The sequence below is a fragment of the Numenius arquata genome, chromosome 33 (assembly GCF_964106895.1).
Source record: "Numenius arquata chromosome 33, bNumArq3.hap1.1, whole genome shotgun sequence".
NCBI lineage: Eukaryota > Metazoa > Chordata > Aves > Charadriiformes > Scolopacidae > Numenius > Numenius arquata.
Genome location: NC_133608.1, coordinates 75,928 through 85,675, shown reverse-complemented (window position 1 = coordinate 85,675; position 9,748 = coordinate 75,928). Strand labels below are relative to the sequence as shown.

The window sequence follows — 9,748 nt, the reverse complement described above, 5'->3', positions numbered from 1 at the left end:
CCCCAGTTCGCCTGGCATGGAGGTGATGCTCCGAGCGGGGAAAGCTTTTAGGGGGAGCTTGGCTACAAGCCTCACCGGCCTCTCCTTGCTTTCAACCCCTCCTTTTGAAGGCAGAAGCTTTTTCTGGGAAGCAATTCCCCCGGTGCCGGTGAAAAATACGCTTTCATCTGACAAATGCCAGCCCCATCCATCCTGCTCCGTCACAAGCTCAGGACAGGAGAGGATGGATTGAGAGAGGTCTCTCCCCTCCCCTTCAGCCCCCTCCTTGCAATTCATGTTGCTTCTCTGTTTTACTTCCAGCCTGGGGGCTTCCAGGCAGATTCCAGGTATATCCGAGGGATGCTTGTGGGGAAAAATAATATATGCACACACACGGGCATAAAGGGAATTCAGCGGGGAAGGGGAGTGAACATCCAGGCTGCTCCGAGCCAGCCCTATGGACTGCAGCGACCCTAATAAATAATATACACACATAAAACAGAGAGTTCTCGCCCCAAAGAGCTCAGGATTTTAATTACAGGATGTCTTAGAGGTAAGACGAGCGTGGAGGCTGTGTGTGTGTGTGTGTGTGTGCAAACACTACGTGGCGTGCCAGCCCCTTCCCTATTCAACAGGGAGAGAGAGAGAGGAGTTTTAGGTATAAACGGATCAGCTGCAGGCTGACAACTTAAATATATGTTTGTTAAAAAAAAAAAAAAATAATAAAAACCACCAAAACAACCCTGAACAGGAAGGTGTCTGCGGAGGGAGCGAGCGCTGCCTCCGAACATCTGCCTGGGAAGCTCCGGCGGTTGGGGAGGTGAACGCTGCCGTCGGGATAAGAGACTGGAAAAAGGCTCAAGGTGATGGAGCCCGGGTGAAGGGGATGGGGCAGGCGGCAGCATTTTTCCCCCTCCACGGGCAAAAATATCCCCCGCAGCACCAAGGTAAGAGGGTTCCAGAGCTCAGCAATGCCATAAATATGCTTTTGAGCTCCTTTCCTTGGGGAAAATCAGGTCTGCGGATCCTCTACACCCTGCCCTACCCCTGCTCTTTGCTTTAAGGGTTGCGGCTCCCTGCTGGTTTCGGAGCAGGGAATGACAAGCGTTTCCAGCTGCTCCTGCTTTTCCCTGCCAGCAGCCCCAGAGCCACCTCCGTCACCAGGAGCAGAGCATCAGCTGCACCCCAAGGTGCCAAACCAGGCTCCCCCATCACTAGGGTTCAAGCCTTATCTCCAGTGACCGACTGGGATGGAGCGGTCACTCCAAGCCCAAATCCAGGCTGGGGGGAGGGTGAAGGGCTGGGGAGCAGCCCTGAGGAGAAGGACTTGGGGGCGTCGGTGGGTGAGAAGCTCAACAGGAGCCCAGAAAACCCCTGGCAACCTGGGCTGCATCCCCAGCAGCGTGGCCAGCAGAGGAGGGGGGGGGATTCTGCCCCTCTGGGGAGACATCCCCCCCCCCCCCCCCCCAGCACTGCCTCCAGCTCCAGGGACATCAGAAGGACACGGAGGTGTCGGAGCGGGGCCGGAGGAGGCCCCGGAGATGCGGGGAGGGCTGGAGCCCCTCTGCTGTGAGGACAGGCTGAGAGAGTTGGGGGGGTTCAGCCTGGAGAAGAGAAGGCTCCGGGGAGACCTTGGAGCCCCTTCCAGTCCCTCAAGGGGCTCCAGGAAAGCTGGGGAGGGAGCAGGGATGAGGGAGGGGAGCCATGGGACGAGGGGGAAGGGTTTTAAGCTGAAAAAGGGGAGATTTAGAGAAGAAATTGTTCCCTCTGAGGGTGGTGAGAGCCTGGCCCAGGTTGCCCAGAGAAGCTGTGGCTGCCCCATCCCTGGAGGGGTTCAAGGCCAAGGTTGGACGGGGCTTGGAGTGACCTGGTCTGGTGGGAGGTGCCCGGGGGTGGCACTGGGTGGGGGGGGGGTTTAAGGTCCCTTCCCTCCTAAAGCCTTCTGTGATTCTATCTCCCCATGAAAACACCTCTGGTGCCCCAGCTCAGCCTTGAGCCAGCCCAAAATCTCAGGAAAGAAACCTGCTGTTGCACAATTTGGGGGCTGCATCCAGCTCGGGGGGGGGGGAGCACAGCAGACACCCCCTCCCCATCTCCATCCCTGCGAGGAGAGGGACCTGTCTCAACTTCCCCCCAGCGCATTAGGCAACCGGCTCCTGCTGTTGTGGCAGCTAATTTTAGAGCTTATTTATTAACATTTTAACACGAAAACGTGCATGAAATACCGCCCGGGTGTGACGAGGCATTTTTACGGCAAGGGAAGCCTTAAATATTTAAGAGGTGTTTTGCAGGATCAGTGGCAGGAAGCGTTTGTGTCTGACTCACAGCCCAACGCCACGATTCGAGCTCAGCTCCTCCTGCAGCTTTTCCCCTCCGGCCCCCATCCTCGGGGTGCCGCTTGGAGGTGGGAGTTGGGGGGGGGGGGGGGGTGGGGTGTGTGTCAACCTCCCTCCCCACCCCCCAATTCCGCAGGGGGGTGGGGAGTGAAAGGAGGAGATGCTCTTCTGCAGGAGGGTCTCTCTCTGCTTTCATGATTTTATGATAGTGGGGGCAAAGTGCCTTCCCCTCTCTGTGCTCTGCCCCCCCCCCAATTAATTGCTGGCACCCCCAAAGTCAGAGACAAAGCCCCGAGGTTCAGGCTGGTTCCCCAGCCAAGGGACAAACTGCCTTTAGACGACCAGAGGCACCAGCCAAATTTTGCTTTATTCCACATCTCAAGAGCACGGACGCTCCAACAGCGGCTGGAACGGACACGCAGCTTCACAAAAACCTGCATGACCCCCCCCCCCCCTCCCAGCAGGACCCCCACTTTTCTGGGCAGGGACAAGAGGCTGTAAAGCCCCTTTAGAAGAACAACCACCTTCCCGTGGATCAGAGTCAACCAGCCCCATCTTCTCTGCGTTGGGACAACAATTTGTGACTGAAGCCACAGGATTAAGGAGGCGTTGAGCGGAGGTTTTAAGACCATTTCAGAGCTGAGCCTCTCAAACTGCAGCCAGAGAGAAGGTGAGGTCTGGTCCAGCCACAATCTGGGGCTCCCCACAGATTTTTAAGCTAAGTTCAAGGAGATACATCCCCAATCTCACCAACACTGGAGTCCTGAGATGGGCGGCCACAAGGACACGGTGGTGGCAAGTGGTTTTGTGGTCAAGCAGCCGCTGGCTCGCTGGAGGAGGAGCTGCCGAACATCTCCTGGGAGGCATAGGTCAGGTAGAGAAAGCCATCCTCGTCCTTGTTGTCCTGGTACAGCTCCTGCATGGTCACGGCCATGTTCGGCAGCCCCTTGTTGTTCACCAGCAGGTAGAAGGTCTGGGAGGAGGCCAGGCAGAGCCGTGTCCTACCAAGAAGGAGGTGAAGACAGCGTGTGGGTGAGCATTGCCCAGCACCAGGCAACGTGGTGACACCCTAAGGAGGGCCCATCCATGGGGACACTCTGCTTGTGGTCCCTCCCTCCCTTGGGGTCCCCACACTCCCTTGTGGTCCCTCCTCTATGAAGAATGGAATGTGGTCCCATTCTTCATAGAATGGCTTGGGATGGAAGGAACCTTCAAAGGCCATCCAGTTCCAACCCCTTGCCCTGGGCAAGGACACCTCTCACTAGACCAGGTTGCTCAAAGCCCCGTCCAACCTGGCCTTGAAGACCAGACTTTTGAGATAAAGACAGTTTAATAAGTAAAGCCAAACCTGTGTGCAGAAGCAGAGGAAAATAGGAATTAATTCCCTCCTTTTACCCAGTTTTATTGCTGAGCGTGATGTCATACGGTATGGGATGTCCCTCTGGTCAGTTGGGGCTTTTCTCCAGGCTGAAAAACTCCAGCTCCCTCAGCCGCTCCTCACAAGTTCTCCAGACCCTTCTCCTTGTTCTTCAGCCCCCTCACCAGCTCCGTTGCCCTTCTCTGGACTCGCTCTAGCCCCCTCAATGTCTTTTTTGTAGTGAGGGACCCAAAACTTGCCACAGCACTCGAGGTGGGGCCTCACTAGTGCTGAGTCCAGAGGGACCATCACTGCCCCAAGTCCTGCTGGCCACACTACTCCTGACACAGGCCATGCTGGTGGCCACCTTGGCCACCTGGGTATACTTCTGGCTCATCATCTCCCTCTAGTGCCCAGCGGCATGAAGGTGGGTGCCAGGGCTGCTCCCCCAAAACACCTCTAAGGGCCAACCCCCAGCCACAAGCTCTCACCTCCATCCATCCTGAACTCTGCTGCCAGGAGATGCTGGTCCTGGGGGAGGATTTCAAGCAGAACCCAGAGCACAAAGGGTTGTTTCGACTCAGCTGGAGCAGTGCTGCTCGTTGGCAGGGCTGCTAATCACCTCCCCCCAATTAACCATTCACCTCTGCTGCAGGTCCCCAGGGAAGAGAGCTAATTGTCACCCAAGGGTCACATCTCCACCTTCCCACCCAGCAAGGGTGGAGGAATGCTGGCTATGAGGCACCCCCATGCACTGGCAAACAAGTGTGCTTTGCTAATTACAAAGGCTAATTACATTAGGCTAAGCCTAAACACCTGCCCAAAAAAACCACTTGCCCAGTGGAGCAGCCAAAGTGGCTTCCAAGCTAAGCTCTTTCACCAGCCCAGCTCCATCTAGACTGTCCCTGCTCCATCTAGTCCAGTGCTGTGAACCCCCTCCCTCGCCCCAAGAAAGCCTTGGCACCACCACCCCCCCCTTTTTGTCATTAACTTACCGCAGGGTGACAGCAAACTGGGACAGGGGCAGGTCCTGGGACACCAGAAACTTGGTCCTGTTCAAGGGGGGCAAGTTCTTCTCCTTCTGGTAGCGCTCCACAACCACCTGCAGGGGGAGAGAAGATGCTGGAGGGGGAGACAGGGACTTGGAGGGGGGTTTTGGGCCCACTTTTGAGGGGGTGCCCAGGGAAGCAGAGCTCTGGTCTTCAGAGTCAAGCCACCAAGACTTCCACAGCTTGACTTTCAGGTGGCCCCAGCCCTTACCGGGATCTTGTTGGGATATTTTATCCGGATCTCCGTCACTTCGTGCATCCTGGTGGCTGTGGAAGAGAAAAGAAGGACCAATAAGTGCTCCCCATCACCACGTTTCTGTTCTGCTGTTCCCCTCGTCCCTAGTAACGTACCGAGGCTTTTCCTCTGCTTGAACGGGCGAGAGCTGCTGTCGCCTGGCTGCATCTTCTGGGAGGCCAAGTGAGCAGCTAGAGGTGCAAGCAGGATCTGAGCCCTGCCCTGGGCAGCTGCTGCCAGTAGAGCCCCTAATAAAGGCTCAGGATGCCCCACCTGGGTTGAGGGAGGAGGAGCTGGGCTGCTCAGCAGGGTGCTGGGCTCTGCTGGGATGGGTGGTGGATGGGTGGTTGGGTGGCGGATGGATGGATGGATGTGTGGGTGGTGGATGGATGGATGGTGGATGGATGGGTGGATGGATGGTTGATGGATGGATGGATGGATGGATGGATGGATGGATGGATGGATGGATGTGTGGGTGGTTGGGTGGTGGATGGATGGGTGGTTGGGTGGATGGATGGTTGGTGGATGGGTGGATGGATGGATGGATGGATGTGTGGGTGGTTGGGTGGTGGATGGATGGGTGGATGGGTGGATGGATGGTTGGTGGATGGGTGGATGTGTGGGTGGTTGGGTGGTGGATGGATGGATGGTGGATGGATGGGTGGTTGGGTGGATGGGTGGTTGGTGGATGGGTAGATGGATGGATGATGGATGGATGATGGATGGATGACAGATGGATGACAGATGGATGGAGAGGAACTGGGGGTTTGCTTCTCCCAGATGTTTGGGGAGCAGCTGGCCATGCCCACCCTCACGCTTGTGGGTGCCATTGGGTGAGTGGCACCAGAGGGAGGTGATGCTGACACCTGGTCCCATCCAAAGGGATCAGTGATTTAGCGTCATAGAATTTGGGTTGGAAGAGACCTTGAAGACCATCCAGTTCCACCCCCTGCCCTGGATACCACCTCCCACCAGACCAGGTTGCGCAAAGCCCCGTCCAACCTGGCCTTGAAGTCCCTCATTTTCCCACCGGACCGGTGTGGTGCTTAACAAAGCGGATTCATCTTCCCTGGGACGGGACTCGGCACGAACACGATGAATCGGGTGCCAGCCCAGTGCCCCCCTCCCCGCACCCCGACAGCCTGCAAAAGCACTTTGATTTTCTCCATCAGCCGGCTTTTTATCGTCATTTTTAAGCCTCTTCCATCCCCTGGCTCATCCGAAGGCCCCTGTCCCCAGGTAGAACGATTCCAGCCATGAAACCGCGCCGTGGATTAGACAATAATTGATGGTCCCAGGCAGTTATCACACCGGCAATAACTCTCCGCTCATCGAGTGGCTGCTGATGGAGAAGGGGATCTGGGGGGGGGTGTTTTCCCACCACCACCTCCACCCCATCCCATCCCATCCCGTCCCATCCCATCCCTGTCCCCGTCTGCCCCGGAAGGGTGGGCGGTGGGTGTCTGGGACACGTCAATCCCACCCCGGAGCGGGACCCGGCTGCGGGAGCCCAGCAGAGATGGGCATTGCCTTATCCTGACAGTTTAATTCTTGAGCTATCTCTGGGTTTTGATTTAACGAGGGGCTTGTGTCGGGGGGAGCCATAAACCTGCCGAGAAGGCGGCTCGTTCACACGCTGCGGGGATTTTTCACCCGGTGCCAATTCCCTGGGTCAGGAGAGAGGCGGCTTTTGAAAACAAATTAGACCCCATTACGCCAATTAGACCCCATTTGTCTTTTTTTTTATATATATATTTTATTATTTCCCTCCCCCCCCTCATTTTTCTTCCGGAGCCGCTCATGCATGCTCCGCTGGCTCCCACCCCTCCGCCACCTCGGAAAAAGGAGGAGGCAAAAGCAGCCCAGCTCATTTAGAGCCTTAAATTAACCTCGTTTAAATAAGCTCTTTGGCATAACGGGGCCTTTTGGGATGTGGCTGCTGGAGGAAGGCGATGGATCAGGAGGAGACGCCGCCTTTGGGGGGAGAAACACCTCCCGGAGCATCCTGGGCACATCCCAGTCTTATCCAAGGAAAATCCCAGTTTCCCACCTTACACCAAGCATCCCAGTCCCCGGGGTGTGGAGCTGCTGGAGGAAGGCGATGGATCAGGAGGAGACGCCGCCTTCGGGGGGAGAAACACCTCCCAGGGCATCCCGGGCACATCCCAGTCTTATCCAAGGAAAATCCTGGTCCCCACCTTCCCTACCTTACACCGAGCATCCCAGTCCCCTGGGTGTGGAGCTGCTGGAGGAAGGCGATGGATCAGGAGGAGATGCCGCCTTCGGGGGGAGAAACACCTCCCGGAGCATCCCGGGCACATCCCAGTCTTATCCAAGGAAAATCCCAGTCCCCACCTTACATCCCAGGGGGGGAGACAGAGCACAGGCCGATCATCACCCTATTATTTTTTTTGACGTTTCATCTACATATTTAATATATTTTGCCGTCGTGCCATCTCTTAGTCTGTATTACTTCGCCATAAAAAATACAAATAAAAAATAAGATAAATCCCTCAGACACGCTCATCACTGGTTTGGAAAATTACATTAGCCATATATATTCCATCTGTGTAGCGAGTTAAAGCCATGATAAATTTATAACCCTAATAAATTTAATTGGGGAAAGTTTGCAGGGGGTTTGAAGTGGAGTTTCACGGGGGGGGGGGGGCATTTTCCTCCGAGGTGATTTCTTCCCAATAAACTGATAAATTTTGGAGCGCCTCTCAATTTTCACTGAATTTCACTGAATTTTTTTTAGAGTTGGAAGGGACCATAGAGATCATCTAGTCCAACTCCCCTGCCAAAGCAGGATTGCCCAGAGAGTGCTACTCAGGGCTGCATCCAGGCGGGTCTTGAAGATCTCCAGAGAAGGGGACTCCACACCCTCCCTGGGCAGCCTCTTCCAGGGCTCTGCCGCCCTCACCGGGAAGAAATTCTTTCTCATATTCGAGTGGAACCTCTTATGTTCCAACTTGTGCCCGTTGCCCCTCATCCTGTCACTGGGAACCACTGAAAAGAGTCCGGCTCCCTCCTCCTTCAACCCACCCTTTAGATACTCATAAGCATTGATAAGGTCTCCCCTCAGCCTTCTCTTCTCCAGGCTAAAGAGCCCCAGCTCTCCCAGCCTTTCCTCCTCAGGGAGATGCTCCAATCCTTGAATCATCCTCGTTGCCCTTCGCTGGACTCTTTCCAGTAGTTCCCTATCCCTCTTGAACTGGGGAGCCCAGAACTGGACGCAGTATATTCCAGTTGTGGCCTCACCAGTGCAGAGCAGAGGGGGAGAATGACCTCCCTCCACCTACTGGCCACACTCTTCCCTACGCAGCCCGGGATTCCGTTGGCCTTCCTGGCCACAAGAGCACACTGATTGCTCATTGTCATTCTGCCGTCCACCAGGACTCCCAGATCCTTCTCCTCGGAGCTCCTTGGCTCCGGTAGGTCCACCCCCAACCCGTATTGGTGCCTGACATTCTTCTTCCCAAGGTGTAGCACCTTACCCTTTTCCCTGTTGAACCTCATGAGGTTCTTCCTTGCCCAGCTCTCCAGCCCGTCCAGGTCTCTCTGGATGGCAGCACGGCCCCCCCGGGGTGTCAGCCACCCCACCCAACTTGGTATCATCAGGGAACTTGCCGAGGAAACACTCCGTCCCCTCATCCAGGTCACCGATGAGTACGTTGAACGGGACCGGACCGAGTATTGACCCCTGGGGGACACCACAATTTGCTGATAAAAGGAATCGATTGCTGTTGACTGACCCAATTCTGCTTCCGGGGAAAGTGCTAATGGCTTTGCCGTGAGCAGAAGAAAAAAAAAAAAGAAAAAGAGGTGAATTTAAAGAAAAAAAAATAATATTAAAATCTCCATTTTAAATTAGTTCATTAACGGGGAGCATCTATTATTTATCGGTTTAATTTCCAACTATTGCTGCAGTTCTGGGCTGGGCTCTGGAATCCCGGGTCGTCATGGAAATGTGATGCTTTCATTAGCGTGAGCTAATTAATTAAAGATGAAGGGAAATTGGTTTGCCTGATTTGGAGGGGGGACGAAACGGCGGGGGGAGGGTTTTTATGTCCGTGTTTGTCCGGAGCATCGTCCCTTCTGCTAAAACGGGCTTTTTATTTGCCAAATCGGAGGCGGGAGCATCCGTAAGGAGCCCCCGCTGTGAATTTCCTTGGAGAGTAAATACGGCTGGAATAGTCCAAATAAGATCAAATAAAAATATATATTAAAAATAAATAAATAAATAAATAAAATTAAAAATATGCAGGCGCAGAGCTGGGATCTGGGAGGTAAAATTTATAGCTCCAGCTTCCCCAGCCGGCGGCTGGGCCTGCGGGAAGCGGGATCTCATCTGTATTCCAGCCTGCCCGCTCCGGGGGCCCTCGCCGAGCAAATTTCAGCTGAAACTCATAAATAAATCCTCTTCTGCGCAAGTTAAGGTTTTATTCGTAGCTCATTTCGTGATACAGGGGGGATAAAATAAAAATAATTAAAGAAAAAAAAAAAAAACAAACAAAAAAACCCAACGTAATAAAAATAAATAAATAATTTAAAAAAAAAAAATAAAAATCCCCGTAGATTTATCTTTAATCTTAACCTTAAATATTAAAGTGGGAATCTCAGCCCCAGCCCACGGTCAGGCTGCCCCAGGGCTGGGGGGAAGGAGCCCCAGCTGGGGGGGGGGGGGGGGGGGGGCTGGGGGGGGGCAGGAGGTTTTTGGGGGGGGGGCTGTCTCTTTCCCTCCTAGGATGTGGGGCCCCCCCGTTATCTCTGCTGCACAGCGGGGGGGGGG

General features: G+C 54.7%; 1 protein-coding gene across 1 annotated transcript; it reads right to left on the bottom strand.

Annotated features, from left to right (window-relative positions):
- Positions 1–3,126: 3,126 nt before the first annotated feature.
- On the bottom strand, positions 3,127–5,124 carry LOC141476466 (microtubule-associated protein 1 light chain 3 gamma-like). Its single transcript, XM_074165154.1, has 4 exons — positions 5,073–5,124; positions 4,933–4,988; positions 4,668–4,774; positions 3,127–3,316 (listed from the first exon to the last, which is right to left on the bottom strand). The coding sequence occupies exons 1-4, from the start codon at positions 5,122–5,124 to the stop codon at positions 3,127–3,129; spliced, it is 405 nt and encodes a 134-aa protein (XP_074021255.1).
- Positions 5,125–9,748: the final 4,624 nt, after the last annotated feature.

What these genes read in the sequence shown, in the direction of transcription:
- LOC141476466 (XM_074165154.1), bottom strand. Translation starts at nt 5,124, where the DNA reads ATGCAGCCAGGCGACAGCAGCTCTCGCCCGTTCAAGCAGAGGAAAAGC. An exon ending in CAAGCAGAGGAAAAGCCTCG is followed by an intron (nt 4,989 to 5,072) that starts GTACGTTACTAG and finishes TCTCTTCCACAG; the next exon opens with CCACCAGGATGCACGAAGTG. An exon ending in CAGTTTGCTGTCACCCTGCG is followed by an intron (nt 3,317 to 4,667) that starts GTAAGTTAATGA and finishes CCTTCTTGGTAG; the next exon opens with GACACGGCTCTGCCTGGCCT.